This window comes from Mastacembelus armatus, chromosome 7, assembly GCF_900324485.2.
Source record: "Mastacembelus armatus chromosome 7, fMasArm1.2, whole genome shotgun sequence".
NCBI lineage: Eukaryota > Metazoa > Chordata > Actinopteri > Synbranchiformes > Mastacembelidae > Mastacembelus > Mastacembelus armatus.
This window is the reverse complement of record NC_046639.1, coordinates 24,605,104-24,632,574: the sequence shown is the minus strand read 5'-3', so window position 1 is coordinate 24,632,574 and position 27,471 is coordinate 24,605,104. Positions and strand designations below refer to the sequence as shown.

The 27,471-nt window shown below is 40.8% G+C and overlaps 1 protein-coding gene across 1 annotated transcript in view; it reads right to left on the bottom strand.

Annotated features, from left to right (window-relative positions):
* celsr3 (cadherin, EGF LAG seven-pass G-type receptor 3) overlaps window positions 1-27,471 on the bottom strand; it is a 77,245-nt gene that overhangs the window by 17,448 nt on the left and 32,326 nt on the right. Inside the window, 17 exon segments of the mRNA XM_026332789.1 lie at window positions 3,659-3,868; window positions 3,999-4,093; window positions 4,246-4,347; window positions 5,186-5,369; window positions 6,306-6,426; window positions 7,849-7,990; window positions 12,962-13,130; window positions 13,253-13,363; window positions 14,971-15,156; window positions 15,397-15,566; window positions 16,409-16,534; window positions 16,764-16,927; window positions 18,959-19,116; window positions 19,505-19,519; window positions 19,841-19,929; window positions 20,424-20,539; window positions 22,904-23,126. Of these exon segments, the coding sequence (XP_026188574.1) occupies window positions 3,659-3,868; window positions 3,999-4,093; window positions 4,246-4,347; window positions 5,186-5,369; window positions 6,306-6,426; window positions 7,849-7,990; window positions 12,962-13,130; window positions 13,253-13,363; window positions 14,971-15,156; window positions 15,397-15,566; window positions 16,409-16,534; window positions 16,764-16,927; window positions 18,959-19,116; window positions 19,505-19,519; window positions 19,841-19,929; window positions 20,424-20,539; window positions 22,904-23,126 (2,381 nt within the window).

Sequence of the window (27,471 nt, the reverse complement as noted above, 5' to 3'; positions counted from 1 at the left end):
GAATATGGTAGAAAAAACTGTAGACAGGTCTAAAGAAATCCTGGGTGCAGTTATAGTACGTGTTAACACTGCAATGTGGTGGTTTGTGAAGAGTGTCTCCACATCCATGAGCTTCATGTGCTATAGATAGTCTAGACACAAGGCACAACCGTTCAAAATGCTCTGAACAAACAGAGAGACGGAACCAGGTCAGACTGAACCAGGCCCAATAAAGCACTGCAGCCTCACCTAAGGCTCTAGGGAGAAAAAACACACGTTTGATAAGGATGTGACATGTGGCATCACAATAAACTTAGGATTCCTATTGAAGTTATTTTTTACTTAGAAACACATTGAACAGTTCATGTCTATATATTAGTCCTGTCTATTACTCTATTATTATTAGTAGTAGTATTTATTGATTGTTTATATGCCGGCCATGTTGTTAACATAATATAGATAATAAAAGGGCCTCATGTGTTGATGAGTAATTACACTGTGGTAGACGGTGGTGCCGTAAAACTATATATAGGAACGTATCAGCCTGAAGATCAAAAACAGATGAGACTGATGTGAATTCATATTTCCCCGAACAAGCCTGCAGCCATGCTTGCCATGTTCTTAGAATGAACAAGTCCAGTTCAGCGTGCATTTACGGGTCTTATGTAGAGCTCTGAACACTGCAAGAGCTCACTCTGCTTCGGTTTATCTAAGGAAAAGAAAATGGGTGAGAACTGCAAAGACTAACAAAAGGAGCACGACGTGAGGTGTCTTCAAGAGGGAGCAGATGACAGGATTAAAGAAAGAGAGGGTGGCATGGACAATATAGGCTGAGGGAGAGGCAGCATGCATGACAGGTTGGAACATAATGCTAGACGGATCAACAAACTGATTATACAGTATGTGCCTCTCAAATAGCAGCATGTTGTCGTATCCAAATTATTTTACTTTTAGATTTGCAAATTTTCATTTTTTCCCTCTACACACCCTTAATTTACAGAGTGGAGCCTCCTCTAACTCTCTGTTAATACATGTAACCTTTGCACAGCACACCACACCATGATGCATACAAAATGTTTTTACTATCTATAGCAGCAGTAAAAATGCAGCACATTTCTGATATGTACTTGATGAGCCTGTCAGTATAGAAGAACACAGATGGACCTGATCACCTCTTCAGCGTGAAAGTTTTCATCTTCCTCTATTGATCTCTACGTTCCTGATATAAATGCTACAGTCCGCCCTGCCGTCCTTTGTTTCTCCAGAAACCACTGGGCTGTGTTAGCGCTGCTGGGTTACTATAGTAACGGTGTTCTACATTACCTGGTCGTCTGGCCTAATAGCTGCTGTTTAAAGTGACAAGTATCATCAGATGCACTGTATATTTATTGTTGAGGAAAAAATGTCTAGAAGCACCACTTCCATCTCATGAAGTTGAGACGGTGAGACGTACGAGGCACTACTGTTTTAGAGCTGGAGGCCGAGGTTATAAGTCAGGCCAATTGGAGTTTTTGTTCCAAAAGCTGCAGGACGACAATAAAAATCAATACCAGCGTGGAAACATACAGCTCCTTTATGGTCCTGTAAACCAGCTAATCAAAAGCTAAACCCCAGTGGTCATGCTTCTGATTTGCTGCCAGGTGAAATAGTTAAGTGAAATGTCAGGGAGGAAAAGGTTGTTATTTCGCTCACTATAGGATGTCGTTACTGTGTGTTGCCATAGCAACTGCCGCTATTAGGCACTGATTGTGTATTGATCATACAATATGTAGTGTGTTTGGGTTAAGGCTCCAACCGTGATGCTTTCGATTGCTTCAACCAAATATTCATGTTGTTTTAAAACTGGTAATGAATCAGATTGGCCCAAACCAGTCCGTCCTTCACAGATGCGGCTGATACAGAGGGGCAGTGATTTGGTCATTCAGTTGAGAAGAAACACCCTGGGCCGATAGGCGGAAACAATCAAATCCTACTCCAGTGTGTTGGCAATCTTTTGTTCACAGTTTCACAACAGGTGGAGCAGCGTGATTTAAATCAGATAATTGTCAGTGCTTTTTATTTCATTATTCATCTCAGAGGGAGAGCTGCACTCTGCTTCTGTGTACTCACTGAATTCACAGCAGAGAAAATATAATGTGACAACAATACCTTATGCCATAAACTAGGAGGAGTTCTTACACTTTATGTAGAGCCACTAGAGCGTCACTGCAACTAATAATGCTGGCACATCTTCTAAAACGTCTTTAATTCTGGGAGTTTTGTAATAAAAAATGTGTGTGTAGATTAATGACACTGAAAATATAAAGACCTGCCTATGGAAGATCAAATACCTGATGTTATTTCCACAAACAGTTTCTGCAGCAACACTTTCTTAGCAGTATAACATTGTCAGTGACAGTGATTCTGCTTCAGCACCACAATCCTCCATGTCAGCGTAAATCATTAAAAGGTTCCCAGTGTCAGATGTAGTGTAGTGCAGATGCCAGAGAAAAAAACAAAACAAATCGCCCGTCATATTAAATATAAATACATTTCCATCAGTAAAGATTCATAAGGTACATTCAGGCACAGTAGAGTTTCCACAGTATCACCACTGCAATTTCTAATACTACTGCAATAGCTATTACTACTACTAGTAGTTATACAATATTATACAATATGTACTGGAAAAACGAGGAAAGCTGGATTAATATAATTTTTCCAAGATTTAATATCAAAATTCTCTTCCTGAATGAAAATATATGCTTTATCGTCAGCGTGTGGGGTATTCAGATTGACATGATTATCAGAGTGACATGTAATTTGTCAGTCACTGACACACATGCCACTAAACTGAAATTAAAAACAGTGGCTTTAAATGGTTAGAGGGGGGTTGCATTTTCTTTTCTTTTTTTTTTTAAACCAATTACTCAGACGAACTTGATGTATAAGCTAAACATTAATAGAACACCTGCACTGATATGTCTGTTACTGCCTTTATGTCAAAATGTTGATGTGCTAAAATGAGCCCATGTCAGCTCCTTCTGCATCCTCTGTATCAGGTAAAATCAGACTCTGGCAGTTCATATGTGGAGATGACATGTTGCAATATTTCACAATCTACTGTCGCTGCATCGCCATAGCAACATTACCTCCAATTTCAGTGAAGACGTCTCTCTGTTCTCGCTATTCACTGGGTCTGTGCTCCATATCAATCATATCGACTGGTTTAAATAACAGCAGCTAAATCATTTACAAGTCATTAATACAGTCATGTTTGGAGGTGCTATTGTGGCTGGACTCCACTATTAGAAAATGTCGATCGCTCTCTTTGTTACACTTAATTTGTTCGACAGTGCTAATTGCACAAGCAGATTATTATTTACTTTCACAACCTATACCTTTTCTGTAGTGCCCCTCACCAGTATCAGTGCTTTGAATGTGAAACGTTCATTATTTTAACTATCACAAGATTAATACAACCTCAAATTACTTGTGACAACCTGACACAATAGTGAACACCAGGGTGATTCATAATAGCTAATAAACAGCCCTTGTTTATTGCAAATAAGTCTCCATCTGTTTCAAATTAAAAGGCTCTAGCACCGACTCCTCACTCTTCTACTGAAATTCATTGATGTCAGAGTAAAACACACAGTGCGTGTGAAAAATGAAAAAGTTTTTTTTTTTTTTTTTTTACCTCATTGAAGTGTGCATCCTGGGTAGCGGTGAGTCCAAAGCCGCTCTGTTGGGTCTCGTAGGTCAGGAGGCGGGACAGCAGTCGTTCAGCGATCTGTAAGTCATTGCCGTAGAGTCGGGCGGTTGCCTCTGTGACGTCACGAAGCTGGTGGGCTAGCTTCTTCTCCATGATGGTGTTGAGCTCTGTTTCATTACGCTCCAGGGAATCGAGCTAAACATGCCAAGAAATCATGAAAAGGGGACCTAAGTATCAATGACTTTATCTGTAGGTCATTTCTTCAGCTTTTTTAGTTGACAGGGCATCATGGGTTTAATGGTGTTAGTGGTATCATTCAACATACAGCAGAACTGAGCTCCACAAACGGAGGTGAGGTACAGTTGTACAGGTCTGGCTCCATCCATCCTCTCTCTACATCACAGTGTCGGATGGCTGCACCTGCACGGAGGAAAAACAGTTCTACAAATCTCCATCTTTGTCCAAGAACATGCCATATGTGACTTAATCTGAAGCTCAGAACTAGCATTAGGCTGGATATTAGTGTACGACTGTGCGTTAGCATGCAATCCTGTATATGAGTGGTTACAGACCAACAGAGCCTTTGGGGCACGGCACTGCAGCAGGCAGGTTAAACTTGGTCCGAGGCCACCAGATCCCCTGAGTGATGGTCTTTGGACAACCATCATAAATAACTGCAAATAGAGAGAACGTCATGTAAAATCATCCTTATCAATTCAATGAAGTTTCAATTATAAATATTTCAAAAAGTCGCTAACGATATAGAAATGTTTTTTTTTCTTCTTCTGACTTGCAGAGAAGAAAAATGAAAATGAGTGTGAACAGAGAATAAAACTGCAGCTACAAATTAAAGGAGGTAATTACAAGCGAGGAAACGGGAAAGTGACAAAGCTACACAGATGAGAAAATGGGGAGATAGAATTAACTGGAAGATGTTTAATACAAGATGAAGGTAATTAACAGTTTCTTTGTTAGTTCAGACTCAGTACAAGTTTGATAAAATGACCACTTAGAAAGACAGAATACAATCAGAAGCTGGAATCCAATGATTACATGACTAAATATGGTGAAAGCCTCATTATTGATATCCATGTGTTTTAGTCTCTGTGTATAATTGACTCTGTGGTTTTAAATCCATCTTAAATATTCTACATCTTTAAAATTACCCATGGAGTTTTCTATAGTTTGGCACTTATTTAACCAATTTTTCTGGAAAGTACAATGTGGAAGTGAGAAGCTTCATGTCTCATTTTGAAATCCAAACTCTGGGGTCTGACATGTGATGCACACAAGTGATGAATGTTGTTGCCTCCCTGTTGTTTAAATGTTAATGCAATGGTGAGAGTAGTCTGAAATGAAGGAAATACACAAATAAACCAACACACACACACACAAGTTCACAATCCACTCATGGTGATCAATTGAGTGTAGTTTAAAAAGAACCATAAGAGAAAAACAACACAAAGAACAAAAAAACAAAACAAAAAACAAACATTAGCGTGTCACCCTCACCTTCACATCCTGAATTTGTGACCTCAGCAAAAGGGTTGTCACATGTGTTGCACTGGCGACCAATCACGCCAGGCCTGCACTGACACTGTCCAGTTTCTGGGTCACATGACCGCGAGAAGGAGCCAACTGGGTAGCAGTCACATGGCAGGCAGGTGTCAGAGCCCCGTGGGTGGTAGTGAAACTCCTAAGTACACACACAGACGGGGTATATAAAAGTTGGGCATGCAAGTCAAATTCGGGCAGACGTAGAATGTCATGCTGCCAAGAAAAATGTCAGCGATGACATGACCACATGCAGTAAATTCATACAGTGACACAATAGGAGGCAGTGGTGCAAGAGAGAAATGAATACAAGAGCAACAATCCATGCACAGTGTGTAAAGATAAGGGGGTTAGTTAATTACTTTGCTAAATGTGGATGAGAATATATAGGAAACACTGTATTAACAAAAAAAAAAAAGACAATGCTAAAGAGAGGATGATGGTGCAGGAAAGCCTGCAGTTACCAAATGTAGAAGATGATCTCTAGCAACACAGTCGCCCTCCAGCAGCACTGAGTCCCATTTCACAAGGTGAATTTTACAAGTAACCTGCTGTTGCTTGGAGGAGCAACAGTGTGCATGGGAAATGTGTTGTTTTAAAAAAAAAAAAAAAAAATCTACACACTGCACCTTCAATCTGCACACTGCACCTTCAATCTACACACTGCACCTCTTTCTAAAGTGCAGGTGTTTAAAAAACATACTTCAGCAATGGGTTAAAATCATGCAAGAGGACACAATGCTGGAAAAAAGAACTTAGAAAGAGAGAAATGTATTATATATTTGGTGCAGAGCTGTGAGTTTCAGCCTTCAGCTGAATGGTAAAGTATGTACCGTGCACAGGCTGAATGAAAACATTAATATACAGTGAGCATGATAAGAACACACACATCTAAGGAAACTAAGAAGCCAGGGCTGAAGAAATCATGTGCTTTAGCACTTTGTTCATGGGCGCAGGGACAGTTTTTATAGATGAAGGAAAGAGCATTTTATAAACACGTTTTTATGCACGTTGCCAAGTGATATAAAACTTTAAATTCTACCTACGAAGGCCCCAAACCTGCAGTGTGTATGTTTACCTTGCAGTGACAGTGCCCACTGGTCTTGTTACAATCAGGGTCGAAGCCTTTACTGGTGTCACAGTGACATGGCCCACAGGTCGGAGACCCCCACCAGCCCCTGGGACACTGGTGATCAATCCTTCACACACACACACACACACACACACACACACACACACACACACACAAAGTTAGAATCAGTAACACAAGAACGGAGATCCATAATCAGCTCCCCCTGATATCTGACTGATGACTAAGTGACTAATGCAGTGAGGACAAAGAGGTGAAAGCAAAAGAGAAAGACAGCCAGTGAGAAAAGAAAAATTCCAATTAAAAGCTGGAATAGAAACAGAAAGCATTGTGGGATTTAGACGGTTTTCTAAAACTGTTGCATGTTGGCTCCTGAGAAATACACCTCAGATTTGATTCCTCTGGTTTGTTGTCTACGTCACTTAGCTCCTTCATTCTCTTTGCTCACTTTCAGATGCCTTTGTTTCCTCACGTGTCTAATGGACGACTGAGCACAGGAGTGCTTCTCACAGTTAATGCAGATTCTCACCTGCATCTATTTAATGCTCCTTAAGGGAAAGAGACTTTTAGATATGAGCGATTTTAAGGAAATTATTAGGACTGAATGTTTTTTTGTCAGATTTTATATTACATCTCCCATCAATCATCTCCCTGCTGTGCATTCTGGGTGCTTTAAACGAAAGACAAATTTAGGATGGAGGATCACAGAAACAGCCTGGGCCTTAAAACGAAGCTGCACCAGCTGTGCACTGATGTCATGTGCGGTTCTTGACTAAATTAGAAACTGTCAGGTCATTGGAGATGCTTTGTCATGTTAGCTGAAGATTTCATTTTCCCCATTTCAAGATGCTAATAATCATCTGCGCTTATAAAAAAAAAAAATCTCAAAATGATCAGAAGACAAACTGAGTTAGAAAAGTGAACAAATTCTCATATTTAACAAGCTACAACTTGCTGCTGAATGACTCGTGTTTGCTGTGAGTTAGCAGGTAGTTACTTGAGAACAGACTGTGGTGTCTGCTTCACACAACCTTGCAAAGAAAATGACTAAGGAGACAAACTTCTCTAACTCAGTGTCTTTGTTTAGGAAGAAAAGCTTAAATTACAGTGCAGGAGGAAAAGAGCGAGAGATGGAGGAGACATCAGGGGAAATCAAGACAGAGATTCTCGTAGACATGTATTCATTAGAAACCAGTGATGTGTGACTTTGTGAAAAACACACACACAAACTCGACGTCTGACCATTTGACACACACAGTGAAAAGATACGGAGTTAAAGGTGAATCTGTACTCATTCCACGGGAAACTGCAGTTGTGAGACAACAAAGCAACTAAAGATCCTGAGGCACACACACACACACACACACACACACACACACACACACACACACACACACACACACACACACACACACACACGAACAGAGCTTAGCTGGGCTACAGGCAGCATCTAAGAGCTTTACACCACATTGGCATCTCACAGGTAAACAGCAGTTTGGACGGTGAGTCAACTGTGTGTGTGCACGTGCACCTGTGTTGGCAGTACTGTCCATAGTGGTTGTCTCCACAGTCACAGGTATATCCATGGGAAGAGCTGGGCTTCCTGTGGCACTGAGCCTCGTTCTCACATGGATTCAGATGGCAAGCATCAGTGCAGCCTTTCCCGTAGTAACCTGGGAGAGAGGGAATCAGACAGTGTCAGGACGTCGACACGGCTGGTAGGATAAATAGTAGTTTGCAGAAACATTTGTTCAAAAATGTCTTTGTTGTGCTGGGAAAAAAAAAACAATCAGGGGAGCGGTGTGGTGAATACACAAAAGGGAACACAATCAGACGGAGAGGAAGAAAAACTGATTTGAAAAGTATGAAGTCATTGTACAAAATGGACGTTTGCCTCAGACAAAATAAAAACAGCACACGCCAACACTGAGAAACGAGCCACTTCAGTGTGTGCCGGTCAACGCAGACATCACACACACTTCAATGCAACCCCCCTCAGTGCTCCACACACACCAGCCTCTACAATGGTAATACAGGCCAGCACATAAAACCCTTCTAAAGCAGAGTGCTTCACACACACTTTGGGGTGTATTTAGTACAAATAGTAAAGGCCTCTCAGCTGGACATGCTTTTCATTTCAAAAGAGCATAACAGCCTTTAGTCCTTAGGGTACCTGTGTTAATAGCTGGATTAAAAAAACTACAGAATTAAGATGCTCCATTTTAATGTTGGGATGTGAAGTGAAAAAATAAATACATTTTACAGCAATTACAACAGCATGTGTCGGGAAATGTGTTTATTTCTGCCTATTAAACAAAAATCTCTGCTTCACATACAATCATCTCCCGACCTTCAGCCAATACAGCACACTCTGCTTTCAGTCGGCTTTTTTAATTTAACAGCACTGAATAGAAAGAGGTCTCTATAGATTAAGTGTGTGTGAGTGCTTGAGGTCTGGTTTCCTTCCCCTGGAAGTGACAAACATGTGAGGTCTCCCTATAGAAAATATAGAAACCACTCTGCTTTCTGGGACACACAGTCCTATTCTATAAACCCCCCCCCCCCCACATTGTGTAGTTTTGAAACTACAAACCCACACAATGTGTAGCTTAAAACACACACACACACACACAGGCCTTGATTTGTCCACAAATCTTCATACACATTTAGAAATGTTTCAGAAATGAGTAAATAAAAGAGTAAAGCTAATTATAGCTATTGTTCATCTTCCTATTATCTGGTTCACTACATCTTTTCACAGAAGACACACAAACAGGTGTAATTACAGAATTACACAGTTTTTGTTCATGATGCCTCCATCTCCTCTATTCTCTATTCTCACGTCTGTCACTTTCTCTGAAACACACACACACACACACACACACACACACACAAATATACACAAAATCATCTTTGCACTTTCTCTATGGCAACTGACAGGGCCAGGCAGCAACAGCCTTGGCTGTTTTCAGACACTTTTAATAACACTGGCCTTGTCACGACAATATGAGAGAAAGAGAGAGCGAGAGGGAGCGAGAGAGACTAAGAACAAAGAGTTGTGAATCTTGTGTGAGTGTGTGTGTGCGTTTTGTCTTTCACAGTCAGGGTACAGGAGCTTGTTTGAAAAGTTACAGCTCTCAAGCTTTACACACATCGAATGTCACCCACAGCGTCTCATCTGGCTGTAGATGCTTTTGTGTAACCTGACCTCTTCGCAAAATTACAACGAACAAAAGAAAAGTCACCTGTTCGCTGAATAATGGTCTGAATGTGGTTCAGATATGTCCAATTTGCAGAAATTTCTTAACCCACAAAGAATCAATTGTTCACAGGCAGGTGACACTTTCTTTAAATTGGATATTTTTCATTTTAGACAAACTTCACTTCATGCAGCTGTACAACACACAGCCATTTCTTTATGTGTATCAAATGTCATCAATAAATGACATTCCTGGCTGAGGAATCATTTGTCATAAGGAGCAACTTCACCCTGATTCAGCACCTCGAGGACCTGGCATCTACTGTAGGTTGAAACAGGAAACACAGCGTCAAAGTAATAAATTTTCCCATCTTTCTCCCAGAGCGATCAAGCCTAATATATTACAGCTACACTCCTTAGCCCAAAGAAACAGCCTCATATTCTTCTCTTCTGACAAACTCAATAAGAGATTTATTTGGTGTTTGTGGTTTTCAATCATTATTTTTATTTTAGCTCAAAAGACTTCAGTAAATGGCTCATTACTTCAGAAAAAGCGGTTATGAGAGTTCTGGTTCTCCAAGCCAGAACACATGTGGATTTTTAAACAGCTCAGGGAACTCAGGTGGACATAAATCAACATGACTGTAGTTTATCATATTAAATCCAAATTGTCAACACGCTGTATTAGCCTTTAGCAACTGGCAGCAAACATACACCCAGAATCACACAGCGAGAGGAGCAGATGTTTCCATGCTTTCTCATGCAGAACCTGGACTCAGTATGTGTGTGTGTGTGTGTGTACCTGTAGTACTCAGGTTGGAGGGACATAAATCTGTTTACACAGACACACACTCACTCAAAAAGCAAATCCATGTAATGACAAAACTTGGTTTCAGGATCAATGTTAGAATTAACTTCAGGGGATATGGGTTGGGGTCAGGGTGTTGAGTGTGACTGCTGAAGTTGGGGTAAGGCGCTTGGAAATACATTATGCCAATGGGAGACAATGGGAAGACGAGTACACTGCATGTGTGCGTCTGTGTGTCTGTATCTCACAAATCAGAGATCCATTAGGCTAGTTTCAACACCAGGCCGAAACACACACACACACACGCAAACACACATGAAAGGGAATAATTCAGAGTGCACCTCTCTTCCTTTTTTCTCATTCCACTTTTATTAAACTTTGATGTGTCTTTAAGCAGCATCCACTGTAGAACAGTCTCCATTTTTAATGCTCGTTGTGCTGATGAAATATAATGATAATGAGAGTGAGAGTGTGTGTTTACAATAAATAAGTGCACGCACATTGTCTGTGTGTAGCCGTGTGTGAAGTCGTTCCTGTGTGTGTCGTCTCCGAGTGTGCGTGCTCCATGTTAATAAGTCCAGGTGTAAGCAGTAGCTGTAGGCTGCAGCAGGATGCTACAGGGATGGCAGCGCCTCTGCTTCCTCTCCCATACTGGTAGCCCTGAAGCTCTCTCACTTTAACAAACTATATCCTCACTCGTTCACTCGTTCCTCTTTCATCCTTTCCACTTACACTTTAATTGCATGCTCTCATTTTCCAACTTTTCCTCTTTGAACAACTTCCCTTCTACTTTTCTTTTTTCATCAGAAAGTAGATTCTGCAGAAGCCCCTGCACAGGATTCACATGGTCTGGTTGTTTGGTCATGCAAGTCTGAGCGAGTCAGTTCGTTCGAGCACTGCAGTAGTTTTACCTTCCATGCAGACAGCAGCTGAAACACACACCATACTCCCGACTGCCATAGCGCGATGCCATTTGCAGTTGTAATGCATCGTTATGTGTTGTCTACGAATGCTGCACCAAAACATTTTCAAAGATTTTGCATAAAGTGAGCAGCTAACTGCACATTATTGTGCATTTATTGAAGCCAAAACATTTGAATGTCTCAATTAAACCAGTAACCAGTAAGGTCTAGATGAGAGCATTACATTTATATATGTACCAGCTAAAAACACAAGTTGAGATCGACTGATGCAAGAAAGAAAATCGATATCCTTAAAACTTAATCACTCTTTCTCTCACTCTCTTGGTTCTGTCTTTTGTGTTGCTTTTCCCCTTAATGAAAATCTTTTGTCTTTCCTTTAATCAGAAATATAAATAATCTCCTTTAATCATTTCTGTTCAGTTGACCCAGTCTGACATAAGAAATAAACCACAGCTGTTGCATCAGTAGCTGCTTCTAAAGCTCCAAATCAAATATCAAATATCAAATATCACTCTTCAGCCACTCCTTTACTTTCACACTTCTCTCTCTGTTGTGTGCGGCTGTCATGTTAATTTTCTCTCACTTCTCCGACTTCTCCTAACCCTAACCCTGTGTACGTACATGCCAGTGGAGTGTGGATCTATTCCCAAACGTGTCAGCAGTGTTTCCAGGCTGTTTGATTTGACTTTCTCGTGCCCTCCTCCTTCTCTTCTTTCCACTTGCCTCAAAACTTTGTGTTTATTTTACACTATTTTTGTCACCCGCCTCTTTGACTTTATTAACCATTAACATTTTCTGTTGCTCTTCTGCCTATTTTCATCTTTCTATGGTTCTCTTGCTTTTCCCTTCCCCTTTCCACTTTTTTTCTTTGCCATGATTTCTCTACTCTCTCCTCTTCCCCTCCCATATTCTTACACCCCTCTCCTTCGCTTTTAATCAGCGCTTTTGACTCCACCTTAATTCTGCCTCACTATATTCACCTGACTAAGGAAATTTTCTAAGTTAGCCTGCAGGCGGTGTCTTTCTCTCAGTCTCAGGTGGATGAGAACTCATTATGCATTCACAAATATCTGTTTAACCCAGTTAGAGCATTGGCAGACACTTATGCAGATAAAGCCACATTTTAATTATTCCCTTTTTCTATCTCTTAATCGGCTCCTCTCACACGTATTTTTCTTTCAAATCCAATGTCCAGAGAGCACAAACTATTAGGGCCATTTTGGTGTTGCTGAGAGTAGCACACATGCAATTTAATTTGCATGACTGAGCTGGAAAATCATTCTTGGCTGGGTCACTGGGCCAGCTTTTTTTTAATGTATTCACGGGCAATGTCAAAACATGATGTAATGCAAGAGGTGAGCAGATTTATCTATTATTATTATTATTATTATTATGTTGTTGTTGTCTTGTTGCCTGTATAATTGGTGATCAGACCATGTTAAAACTGCTTGTTCAAAACTCAAATATTTTTTAGTCTAAATTAATGAACAGAATTTGAGAATAAGATGAAATCAAAATAGCTTAGTGATCAACAAAACATCATTTGGCAATCAGAATTACTGTAGGAGAAATTTCATTTGTTTATAAGCTAATTAGCAAATTCATTGTTAACAGCAACTAATCATAACTAACTGTGAGACACCGTCCTTTGACCCCATGTATCAAATTGGCTCAACACTGGAAAGCGTTAAGATATCAAATATGTTCTTCTCACCAGGTTCACAGATACAAGTGTGCCGCTCCCATTTGTCATAACAGCGGCTGTGGGCGGGGCAGGGAGACGAGACACACGGGTTGCCAACATTACAGCCGGTCTCAACCTTGACAGCTTTTGACGGGTGGGGCAGAGGAGGGGCATCGGGCCGTACGCCCAACCGAACGCCCTACAGAAGGAGAGAAAGAGAATAAAACATGAGAGACGGTTCTTATACTGAAATCTCTCCATCCCAGGCTACCATCCACTCATCCAACAATAAACATAAATATTCAACCCATCCATCCTCACCTGTATGCATCCTCGTATTCCATTCTGTACCTCTCCAGAGCCCAGCACTCCTCCCACATGCAGATGTTTCACCTTCAAACCATGAATCTCATTTCCCACTATCACTGTTCCCTAACGGGGAGAGAAAGAGGGAAGGAGGTGGAGAGGGGGCAGACGGAGACAGTAAGAGCAAAGACTATTATTAATAGCTGTGTGCAAATGGAATAGTGGGACAAACATACACAAGGAGCACATTTGAATACCATTAGTTCACCTCATGAAAGAACTCCTTCATTTATTTTATATGAAAATGTCAAGGTAGTTCAAGACATGCAGCATATGTTATGAAAAATCAGTCAGAGAAGAAATTATCTGCTGTAAAGACTTTTACAGTGAGAGGATCAGTTTTTATTCATTTACGCTATAAACATTAAATAAGTTAAAGAGACTTTTATACTCAATGAAAATACTTTTTCTTCCTTTTTTCTGATTCTTCTATACTTTCATTTACCACTGAGCAGTCAGGTTGTTATGGGGCTTATTTCAGTCCTAGGGAGTGTGCAGGGGAAGTAAAATGGTTTTAGAGCTGCACACTCAATGACTGACTTAAATAAAAACATAAAAACACAATAACATGCAAGCAATGGTGAGAAGGTCAATGCTCAACACTGATAGACTGTTCACAACAACCATGAAAACAGAATCAATGAGCCCATTTATCACCGTTTCAACAGCAGTGGAAGATGCTGAAAAGGAGAGTGACATCAGGCTGATAATAGCTGCAAACATGCCAAACTATTTCAAAGGTAATTACTGTTTAATTGACAGGTACCTTATTAAATTATTGCACATTTAAAAATGTTTTCAGCACCATTTGCTTCGTGTGTTACTAAATGCACTTCACCGAACAGATAAAAGACAACTTTCTGGCAGACAATTTAAAAATTAAATCAACATGAGAACAACAAAAAAAATACAATAAAACAGTTTGAAAGCGTATTTTGCTTTTGTGTGTGCATGTTACTGTCACATGCTATAAACACACCTCATGGAAAAATCAAACCAATATCATCAGTACACTTTAGCACACTATAGAGTATTAATTCACTGATTACCGTAGCAGCCCATGTTAATTTAGAGGTTGAAAGTGAAATTAAATGTAAATCAAAATGAATTTAAATCTCTTTTTGAATGTTGTCCTTCACCACGCTGGCTCTGAGCAGGAATTGAGGTTAAAGTCTGTGTATGTGGAGATGTTTGGGATTAGAGGATATTAAAATGGATTCTCATCTTCATTCATATTAAATGCTGTGCCATTCTAACTGGGGCTCTCTACTGATTAGACTAACATTGACACACGGTAAGATTTCAAACAGCCAAATTAAATCAACCCAAGAATCGGAGCCAGAGAAGAACTGCCTCTTTCTCTGCATGGTTAATTAAGATTATGAAAGAGTTATGGGTAGTGTTGGAAAAATGACACCAGGAAATTAACTTTTAAGGGAACCCAAACCTTATTGATGCATAAAGCAGATATGATGACAACTTTGTTATACATTACATTACTGCAAATCGGACCTCTACACACATCCATAGTTCTTATTGTAATATTTTTAAAGACAAACCTGCTGCAATTAAAAATCCACATTAACGATGTGTGTCCTTATTGTGTGCATATTGCCGGAACATTGGGTCTGTGCTAAAAACCGTCCATTCATGGTTTGAATCTCGTCTGTTACCTGATAGAGTCCAAAGTCGAGCCGTAGTGTTGCGACATAGCGTGTCTCATGGCCACTGCGAACATCTCGCAGTTCCAGCTGGAGGTCGTGCCACTGTCCATCTGCCACCAGAACTTGATCCAACCTCAAACGCACCGGTCTGGTTGCACCGCGGCTCACTGAGAACACCAGCTGACCATTTATCAACTGAGAGAAGTGGAGGAACACAGGAGCACAATAAAAACACCAGAAAAAAAGAGAGAGCAAAGAGACATGAGTCAACAATGTAAGGCTAAAAAAAAAAAATCTCTATTTTTCTGTGCATATACTCGTCTTTCTATGGTTGTGTGGACCAGCACAAATTCATATGTGTATGTGTGTATGTGTGTGTATGTGTGTGTGTGTGTGTGTGTGTGTGTGTGTGTGTGTGTGTGTGTGTGCACCCACCTGAAACAGCAGGCTGGTGTACTGGCCAGCCTGGGCCTGCAGCAGCGTCCCCTCTCGTGCTCTGGTTCTGAACACCAGACCGAGGTACCAGGGTGTGGAGATGGTGACGTCATTCTTCAGGTCCCACCAGAGGGCACTGTTCCCCAGGAAGCGGTGAGGGTGTGGCATTACTGAGGTCAAAGGTGAGAGAGTAGGGGTGAATAAGAGTAGAGGCAGAAATGTCCTAAACAGTCGCTGTTATTCATCGAGTTCAAAGTTTCTGTGAATTGCTGCTATTGAGCTAAAAGATGACACGTTCATCAAACTTGTAGTCATTCCAGCAGCTGAGAGAGATAAAAGCAGATCGATGACTGAATTGCATCAAACACTGTTTTCATATGACTGACTCATGCTTCTACCATGATGATAATATTGTTTCAAGCACACAAGAAGGAAATAAGTCTCAGAAATAGCAAATCATTTCTTTGAGGTTGCAAAACTACAACATCCGTGCTAACAATCAAGACATTTCTGAACATATATACTTTTAAATATAAACTTTGAATCCCCCTGGTCCACTTATGTGTAGAAAATCACTCTAGGTCCAATAGATGGACTATACTGTGTTCACAGCTAGCTCACATGCTAAGTGAAGTAACTCATGACACAATTAGTCTTAGTGTGGCGCCTTATGCTGCAATATTCTGAATTAAACAGAATGATCTATTGCCCCATCTGTCTATACCTTCACAGATGTCATCACTCATCAACCAACATCCATCCATGAACATGAGCTCATTTATGCACTCAGGTTAGCCACATACTTTAAAAGCCCACAGCTGTGATGACTCAGGATAAAATGAGGAATAAATCCTGGAGCAGACGGGAAAAGTGCAGAGTCTCTAAATAGGTGAATGACGTAGCACTTCTGAATATGAGCTACAGAAGAAGAAGTAGCCCAACAGCCTTATTTCTGTAATTTAACCAAAGAACTATACATTTCAGAGGAACTGAATCCAGCATAGCCTCTCACCATGGCTGCAGTCCTTCCCTCCATACCCCAGGGGACAGTCACAGGAGAAAGTCTCCCAGCTCACCCTGCAGGTTCCTCCATTCTGGCAGGGGTTGGACTTACAGAAGGGCATCTTGGCACTGCAGCCTAGACAGACACATCATCAATGAGCTTTACAAAACTGCATCACCTCGTTGTGTCTCAATAAACATAGAGATAAACATAGCTATATTTTCATGTCATCTCACATTTAAAAAGTGCCGCATTACAATCATCTGTATTATATAACAAAAATCTGGCCCTTTGATGAAATCCCAAATATTAGATACATATGTTTATGGTTTTAAAAGGGATAAATATGTTTAGCACTTCTGACCAGGGATTGTCCCGTTGTTAGCAATAAATCCAGCCAAGTCCAGCGGCTTGTTGTCAATGTGCAGCTCTTTCATACAGCCGATAAACTCTCTGGAGCCAAATGGAAAGTTGTCTGGTACATTGGGAACTCCACCCAGAAACAACGGACCAGTCAGGTCCAGAGACCTGAGGCAGGAGGAGAGAAAGAAGTGTAAATGACATTCAAAGGGAATGAAGATTAGGAAAGAATGAAGGATTATCCCTGAAGGAAGGGAGGATAAAAAAACAGAACAGCATGAAAAGAGGGTAGGAGAGAGGTAAAGCAGTTAAACAAAGCCCAGACATTAAATGTGTCATCAGAGATAAATGTCAAGGGGAACAGAGATAAATACCAGAAGATGTTAAGGAGAAATTAGATGATAATGATGTCACTGAGTGTAAAATTGGAAACAGAGAACTTAGAAAGCAAAAGAGACAGATGAACAAACAGTAGATTAAATGTGACTCATGGCAAATAACAAATAGAAATAAGTAAGAAGAGGTAAAGGTGGGTGACAGGAGGCAGCAATAAAAAGAGGTAGAGAGGTAGATGTTAATGGTAGCTGAATGCATAAAGAGCAGAAAAATGTGAAAATAGGACAAAAGGGAGATGTGGAGGCAGCCGGAGAGACAGATGAACAAACAAGAGATTTAATGTGAGTTATGGCAAATATCAAGAGAGAGAGATCATAAAGGCAGATGATAAGATGGATGGAAAACAGGAAGAGAGAAAGAAACAGGGAATATGAAGAAAATTATGTTGGTGACAACAAAAAAAAAACAGTTATGGGACTGCATGAGTGGAAAAAAGCAAAGAGAAAGTGTTGTGTTGCCTTTCTGAAAACATTATCTTTTTTCCTCCTGTGTGAGTTGAGGTTTGTCTTTCTAGCTTTGGAGACACATGCCATGTGCAGAGCCAGTAAACACCAGTGGAATACGAATTGAAGAAAAACAGAGAGAACAAAGGCGTCTGAGTCAGATAAACAAGAGCATAAGTGCGAGTTACCACAAATATCAACACAGAGCGTCATTAAAAGAGGATGTCAAGACTGAGTAAGAGAGGGCTGAGCTGTTAATGGAGAAATAGAGAAGAAATGGAAGAAGAGAGCACTGAAGTTTGTCTTTGGCCTTCCTCTTTGATCTGCCTCCTCTTCTCTCAGCCTCACTTAGCGCTGACAGAACACAGGCAGCATGATTAGAGCTCACAGAGGCCTAGCATCCATACTATGACAGGCAGCTTTGTAGTGCATGTGTGTGTATACACTGTGTGTGTGTGTGTGTGTGTGTGTGTTACGCAATCTACGGTATATATGTAGACATTTAGTTTGGTAGGCACACACCCCAAGTAGAACGGACTGCAAAACTTTGACAAGGTCAAACAGAAAACTCACTTAAAAGCAATAGTGTCAGTTTTAATGCTCGTCTTCCACATGTAGTGTGTGTGTGACAGAGACAAGTGGAGAGTAATGAAAAGAAATTAACATCAACACCAGGCAGATTGAGCCAACAAGTACAAAACCATCAGATAACCAGAGATAAAAAAGGAGAATGAAAACGTCAAACAGCCACACCTCATTAAAGGAACAGGTCCTCAGCACCAATAGTATCATAGCTTCAGCTGTACTGCTTTAAACCTGCATTAAATCCTAATGTAAACTACTGTCCAACTGGGAAATTTGGAATTCTGGCCCATCAGATGAATATAGGGACTAAAATCTGATCTGGTCATTCTGCTTTCAGTATTTCCAGACATTTACAGTGACAAAAGAAACTGCTCTTTTAGTTACTGTGCACACTGTGGGGATCTGGGGCAGAAAAAGTATAATGTGAAAGGATCAGCATCAGAAACTGCTGGGAAATATCCTTCAAAAGAAAAGGAACAAAACAAGATAAAATAAAATAACCATACATGATGGAAAAAAATGTGCATATAAATGTTCCACTAAAAACAAACAAGTCGTTTCTAAATGTTAAATCCCTGAGCAGACTCATCATCAGCAGCTACATGGCTGTATGTTAACAAACAGGTGATATAACAAATACACTTGTACGTGTAAGAAAGGTTTGTTTCTTTTGTTTATATGCAGTAGATCTTGTATTCAAGATCTTAAGTTTTATAGAACACAAAGGTATGAACATAGAAAAGAAGATGGAGAACAGACGGAGAGATAAACTCACTTCTTGCTGCTGGTCTGTTTGCCCTGCGCAGCACAACTATAATTCCCGAGCTGTGTACCAAAGCGAAGTGACAAGGCAGTATCACAGTCATCGACGCTCACAACAGCAATCTTCTCGTCCGACGGTCCCTGGGCCTCGCCGCTCATACTGCGCTTGGGCTGAACACATGCATGAGACTCAGTACGGAGTTCACAGAAACAGAAAACAGGAAGCACCATAACAGCAGAGAACATGCAAGAAATACAAGAACCTTTTCTAAATCTACGCTGTATATACGCTAAACCAGATACCATCCAAAATAACAGCTCCAACACATCAGACTAAATGCACACCGCTACTGTACATTTTGTTAAGAATAAAAGGGCGAAAATTAGTAAGACAAAGAACAACAGACTCTCTGTGGGAAAGGAAATGGAGTAAACAAGTAAACAAACACACTCACTCTTCATTTACTTTCTGAAAAAAAAAGGCAGAAGAAGAAGAAAAAGGAAGAAAGAGAAAGGAAAAAAGAAAGAGGTACGTGCACCCTGACACAGTCATACTCACATAGCGTGTAGCTGGCTGAGGAAAATCAAAGAACATGAAGAAAATTAAAGAAGATGTGCAGCAAATATGCATGAATAAAGTGATGACAAGCAAACACCCACATAACAGTATGCACACGCAAACACTTCAGTTTGATTCAAAGTGCTTTGCTGGCATGAAGGCTCAGAAACTATTGTGCAGACGCATCAAAAGTAAAAATTACTATCACAACACTTCAAAAACTTCAAAAGCCAACTCATCACACAGACAGTAGTAGTACAAAATGGAAGATCCAAAGTAAAATCAAAAATCAAAAGAGGGTGTAGGACGCACGAACAAACTGAGACGTGAACCCACCTTGTTGTAGTAGTGGATGTGAACAGTATGCCAGTTTCCATCACTAACCCCACCAGGCAAGAAGGGACTCACCTGAGTGGATGATTCACCTGCAGGGATGAAGTTTGTGTCAAAATAAAAGCAGGTAGTAGTATGATCTTTACTCTTCCAAGAGGAACATTTGTCTTCACAGTCTGAACATGTTCATGTCTCCCAGGAAAAACATAAAAAAAACAAGTACAGGATAGGATCCTTGCTGCATTCCCACATAAACCCATTTAATGATTTTGGAGGAACAGGATGGCATTTAAGCTGAAAACTATATGCTGAAAACTATATGCACAGTATGTAATACATAAATACCTCCTCAATTCGGACTTGACCATCTAATCTATCCCAATACTACATAATTTAATATTATAAAAACCGTGTAAAATGACGATGGTGCTCCATGTCTGCAATGTGAACTGTTTGTCTCTTCTATTATTCAGTGGACCCAGCCCATGAAGTCTCTTGACACACCGTTTTTGAGATCTTTTCTTGTGGGAATACCAAGTAAAGAGGAGAGAACACACAAACAATCCCAGAACACCAGCTACAGCACCTGTGGAATATTTGAGAACCACTTGTCCTTCTTGGATCTCCAAGGCAATGAAGTCATGTTTTTCATTGAAGCGTCCATTGTAGAAGAGAAGACCACTGCTCTCCATTGTGGCAAAACTAGAAAATGCACACAAAACAAAACAATCAAAAACACAGTATACTGATGAATATCCTCACCCGTTTGTTTTTTATATTTTTTACAGTAGTCACAGGTTCACATCTTCTTTTAAAAAGTAAAAGCCGGTTATTCTGTTGTCACTACTTTGAGGAACAGCATTTTCATTTCATATCCTTGTCTTAATCATCCACTAGACATAAATGTTGTTAGAGCACAAGGAAATGCACTGCACTGAGAAACTATTTTCCAAAATAAACCCAGGTTTATTCATTAGCTGAGATGTGTCCATGCAAAAGTCAGACTAGGCGGTGTTTAACCTTAGCTTTCCCACAGTAAATGAAGAATGAGTGGAGTCAGTGAAGCACAGAGGCAGAGAAACTGAGGGAGGGGAAAAAATACCAAGCAGGGTTGGGCATCCTTGCGTTATATGCACTGTACAATGTGTCTGAAATGGAAATAACTCCAAAGGACTGCATGTGAAAAACCAATAAATAGACACGCACAAGCACATGAAGGCAAATTATGGATAATTACAATTCGTATTCCTTAGACCTGTTCAGCTCAGCACCTAGTGACAATTTTAAACATAGCTGAGAAAAATTTCCATGACAAACACCAGCACTGTCGTACACAGCCCTAACCTAGATTGGAAATATATTCTAATTCTGCAGTAAGGCCACACCTATACTGTCACAGCCTTACAGAACAGTCACATTACCCATTATACTGCGGAAGCAGTGTTTGGGGTGATGGGCATTTTTTGCAGTGGACAAAATAATAAGGTATGGGGGAAAGACAGTGCATATTGATTAAGTCCTGTTTGGCCTTGTTGTGGAAATCAGGCCAGGGACAGCTGCAAGCAGGATGCCAAATAAAACAATGACGTCGGGGAAAAAGAAGGCTGAACGTCTGTCAGAGTAATGTGTATCTGCGATCGGTCACTGCAGACTTAGTCACCAGGCCAGATCAATCATCAGGTAACAAGACAGTACCCAGCAACAACAGGGAGAAGATGGAAGTTTTAAATATCATGAGCTTCGGTGCTCTGAATGGCAAAATCTACTAATGTGCTTCCATAGAGCAGTGCAATGCATTTCAAGGTAATTCTGTAACAACTATAGCAAACCAGCGAAGCTCCCAGATGTTAAGGTGTCTGTCTGAATGTGGAGCAGGGCAATGCTGAAAAGACCATTCAGTATCTGTTTCACCCCTGCTTTTCTCAGGAACAGCTTGGCTGCAGTGAACCTATTTTCCATGAAAGTACAAGAAAGGTTTCCATTCCTTTAGGAAAAACTACTTCCTGGCCAGTAAAAAATGTTAAACATTCATAAATGAAAGTCAGTGGAAGCTTTACATGTCACGCTTCATGACCATCACTACTCAAATGGTGGTCACAAATCAATGGAAGGAATCACATGTGGTGCCTTAAGGTGCCAATAATGCACAGAAGCTCATTTGACAGGAATCCCATGGCCACAGTATCTCATAGCAACCACTCTACGGTGGTCACATCAGCCTAGCAACAACCCAATGAGTAATGTCACCTTAGCAACTATCATTTGATGACATCACTCGTGGCAACCATCCCTGCCTCGCTGCTCTTACGGACCACTTTACATTTCCCATAGATGACTACTCTGTGTGTCAAGAGGTGAAGGTGAAGCAGGGAAACGGTGGTGATGGCTGAGCAAGACAAAGATCCTAAAGCAAGGATGGATTACTTGACCTAAAATTTCAGATGTTATAAGGTCTAACCATCAGAAAGCAAAAATAACCTAAATCCAAGTGTGTGATTTTTAAAAGGGAATCTGCATAACAGGAGGAACCTCCCTTCACAGAGGGAACAGGAGGTCACTAGAAATGCTGCATTTGTCTTTGGAAACTTTGCTGCAACAGGACTAAAAAAAATGATGACGACAAGGCTGATACAATGGAAGATGAAAATGGTGAGTGGAAGGAAGGAAGGAAAACAAGTTAATTCCTACTGAAACCAGCAAATAGATAATAGATGAAAAAGGAGCCAGAAGAGAATCCACACTTCTCACTGAAAAGAGCAGTTGAGGCAGCAGAGAGCGAAAGCATGAATAATAGGATCGATCTCTAAGAGAGATGAAATAAACAGATTAAAGAGAGGAGAGACTGCATGAGGGAGAGAACTGAAAATCAAAGAGGTTATGGATCTTTATCTGAGTGAGACTGGATGATGATGGGTGGGTGCTGGAAGTGATGAAGGAAAGAAAGGGGACAAAACAGCAGAAATCTGAACAAAATGTTAAATTTGATTTGTCAGTATTTAAAAATTTCCAGAATAAAACAAAGACAAGAAGATTCAACTGAAATAACCAATTTCTCAGCCTACTCACGTTAAAGAAATGGAGAGGTGAAACCTCTGTCTGAGGCCGCGGAACATGGCGAAGGATTTGGGTGGGAAGGACCGGGCAGTGACGGTGCAATATGGGCGCTCATAGCCCCCTGCAGGACACTCACAGCGGAAACCCCCACCTGAAAGCTCCCGGCAGGTCCCTCCATTACGACACACACCTGGCACACACCTGCCTTGCCGGCGGTCAAACTCACATCTGTCACCTGGGGATTAAAAATTAAAAGAATTCATTAAAGGATTAAGTAAAAAAAAAAAAAAAAAAAAAAAAGCAGATTATCATCAATATTGGCATCGTTTTGCCATTTGGAAGCTTCTTCCACAGAGAATTTAGATGATGGATTTTCATACGTTTCACTGCACTCACAGAACTTGATTTTAAATTCCAGTCACAGTCTTCTTAAATTATGGCTTTATTGTTTATTATTATGACCTCTACAGGATGAGTGGCATAGAAATGCATGGATGGATATTTATTATTGCTGCTGTTATTAGACTATAGGCAGGGACAGACCTTACTTACCTCGCAAACTGCTGAAAGACGCTCAAACATAGATCCTTCAATAATAGGAGCTTTACAAAAAACATTATATTACAAAAGGTTTGCTCAGTATCTGTGTGTATCTGTCAGCACACATGTGTGATGTGTTTACAGCAAAGTCTGAAAAAATATTAGGATTCCATAAACAAACAGCAATGGAGAATTTATACATGAATTCAGAGGTTATTTACAGTGACTGCTGCTGTGGGGACCTTCAGTAAGTTAAGATAAGATTAGGTTATGTCAGTCAGGAGCCTTCTGTTGGTTTTGATGAAGGCTCCTTAGCATGAGAGTTTGAGAGTTATTAAACTCCCTCAGTCTGCAAAGCTTTTCCATGTCAGCAGCTTAACAGAAGTGCTGCAGGTTTCTTTTCCCACCAAGTAGTGAACTACATTCACCAGAGTCCTTAGACGCTAATTAGTCCTTGATTAGACAATGACAGCAGCAGGGTGCTGATTCCTGAGGAGCTGCTTCAGAGGATTAACCTTTACCATCTCTCAAATTAACACAATAAGACCACAAAAAAAACCCCATCAGAGTTGGAGTTGACAGTGATAAGACACTGAGTGTACAGTATTTGAAAGTGTTTGTGTGCAGCTGAAATGGAAGGGAAAGGATTTGCATGCCAACTGAGGTTTTGCTTTGGAAATGTGCGGAGAACAAAAAATAAACACAAACAAATCTCCACACAAGAATAAACACAGATTTGGCTGCCAGTCAAAAAGTTTCTCAGGCAGCAGAAACACCCACGCAAACACACACACACACACACATATATGGACAATCACACAAATAAAAAGCTGCGTAGGAGTATGTGTTTTACCTTTCCCTGAGCACACACATTGTCTGATGTTTAGCAGCTGTGCACAGAAACACCCACACCCAGTGGCCTCCACATACCCAGAGCAGACAGGGTTTGAAACTAGCCTTAAGACAGATGGCTCCTTAAGGACCCACTTCAGAACCTGCTGACGGATCCAAACACACACCCAGAATTACACACACACACACACACACACACACACGCACGCACGCACGCACACACACACACACGCACACACACACTGCTGTGGCTTTCTATAGTTGTAAGTACATTAACCACAACCTAATTCTAACCTAAACCCAAGTCTTAACCTTCACAAAAGCCCTTTAAACCTGCGAGGACCATCCAAAGTGTCCACACAACACCGACATGTCCTCACAGCGATGGCATCAAACAAAAATGTGTCCACCCACACAAACACACACAGAGTAAAATCATCAATACATTTGTGCACATTAATAACAAATGATGAACATATTTTTTCCCATGTCAAACAAAGAAATAAACACACACACTGACCTCTAGCACACACACACACACACACACACACACACACACACACACACACACACACACACACACACACACACACACACACACACACACACACACACACACACACACACGGCTCATTGCCCCTGCCCTCAAGGCTGTCGGGTTTTATCATGTAGCAGTCTCTGCTGGCACTTTGTTGGTGCTGCTTTCAGATGCCAAAGTACCCACCGGCACAGTCTTCACATCTCACCAGCCAAGCAGACACAAACGTGGATGATGTTCTGCTGTTTGTAAGTCAATAGCGGCCTTCACCTTCCTCATGACTGTTTGAATACAAATATTAACTGACACACACACACACACACACAAGACGTGGACACACACTGACAAATCTCATTCACAGCATCAAAACACACAGAGACACACCTGAGGGCGAGTCATGCACAAGTCCCACACACAGACAGACTTCAGGCAAAGCTGTAAAAGCTCCGTCACGGTGGATAGATACTCTGATACTGTCGACCTGTGACTCATACAACACAAACACAACCAGGCAGTGGGATGTAAAGAGCGGTAAAGCATTAAGAGCTTGTGAAAGAATCTGCATAAAAGTCCTCTGCCCCGTTTGCCCTTTCCTTCAACTCTCCATCTTTATCCTTCACCAGGCGAGAGACACCAACTACCAATACAGAAAACGGTGAATTTTATCATGGCTTTAAAGTCTTTAATTAGACTCAGACTTTCAACCTTGCTGAATTTCAAAATATATAATGCACTCACAGGTGTGTCCCTGCAGACTCTAAAGTCTTCCTTGCTTCAATTTTTTGATTCCTGTATGATTTTGCCAGTCTGCTTCCATACACTTGCAAAGTTTGCCCCACTCCTGCCCCCTTTGCTTCAACTCAGACTGCTAGTTAATCCTATAGTTCTGCTTGTCCGTCTATTCAGTTCGTTTCAATTGTATCTGAAAAGCATCAAATCATTATAAAAATCATCTCAAAGCACTTTACATCTATCAACAGTCTCTCTAGTTCCTAAGTTTACAAATTTTCTTCATCTCGTTCGTGTATATATATGTCCATTGTACTCTTCGTCACTCCCTTTCCTCACACCACTACCCTCCTCATGCCAACAGGCAGCCGACATCTGCCGGTCTTGGCTGACAAACGTACTCCCCCACATCACCAAATCACCCCGAGGACACGCACAGACTGAGCTCGATACCCAGTCACACCCAGCTCAGCTAACAATAGCTCAAGGACATTCAGATGATCACATCTGTCTGTCCTTGTTTGGCTTTCCCTCATGCTCTCTCCCCTCTCACATGAAAAATATACTTCAGCGTAAGAGCAACAGCAAACCAATTAAATACGGAAACACACACAATCTAACACAGCACAATTTCACTGCCTTTGTCTGATGCATCCATTCATCCATACAGACCCTCTCATTAATATTAATATAAATAAATACACATTAATGCTCATGAATTATGCGTGTGGTGAGACACAAACACACACTACAAATGCACATGTTGGTTCATCATATTCACCCAACTGCGCACAGGTTGAGTGGCAGGAAATGAACTGATGATGGAAGACGGACTGAGAAAAACACACACCTATGCTATCAAAAATAAAAACAGCACACAAAAACAAAGCACACACACACTTTAATGAGAGGAAGTGCAGCAGACGTGATCTCAGACTGACTCGACGGTAGGCTTTTATTCTCATCTCTTGCCCAGACGGCATGAAGGCGTCCACTTCACCGAGGCACTTAAATACACACACACGAACACACACACGCACACACACACACACACACAGACTCACTTTTAATAGGCAGTTCCTCAATGTGCAAACTCATATGGAAGGTCATGCCATCGATATACAAACAATAAGCGTCTAGTTGTAAGGTAGAATGTTAAAATTTTACACACACTTGTTTTTTAATGAACACACTAGAAAAGAAACGCACACACACACACATTCAGACAGACAAGCTACCACTTAATGCATACATGCAGTCACACAAAGACACCCTTACACAAACACACACAGGAACTTATTATGCTCATGTCCAACCAGAGAAAAGATACGCTAAATAACAACACTGCACATTTGAGACACTGAATTTTGATAAATAAATAATAATTGCTTAGCAGTAACTGTTGTTGATGTCCAGGTAAACAAGTAATTAGATAATCATTTAATTAGTGCACCCAGCAAGAGTCAATAGATTAGCCCCACTACAACCAGCTTCAACATTTAACTGCTGCTCATGTAATGATACATCTGTAATCACAGCCCCAGAGCCCAATGACGTGTTTTACAAAGGGGCAGTTCTGTTCAGCTGTGTGCTTCTTCTTTTAATTACATTTTGCTAGAAATATAATGTAATGTAATGTAATAAAGCAGATTTAAAGAGTTTTATTTGGTCTGGAAGACTTTACATTGTTCTGTTGCTGCTGACACATCTAACTAAACCAACACATCAACGTCCACATACACATGATCCAAAAACACACACCACCGTCCTCACACAAACTTAAAAACACCCTCTCAAGTCTGAAAAGTTCTTCTCAGCTCTCACACTGCCTTTACACTTTAAAAGCAGGATAACATTTTCGTTCAGACCACGCATGTTTCCTCGTCCTTTCAATCCTCCTCCTTTAGCTACTTGTTCCTTC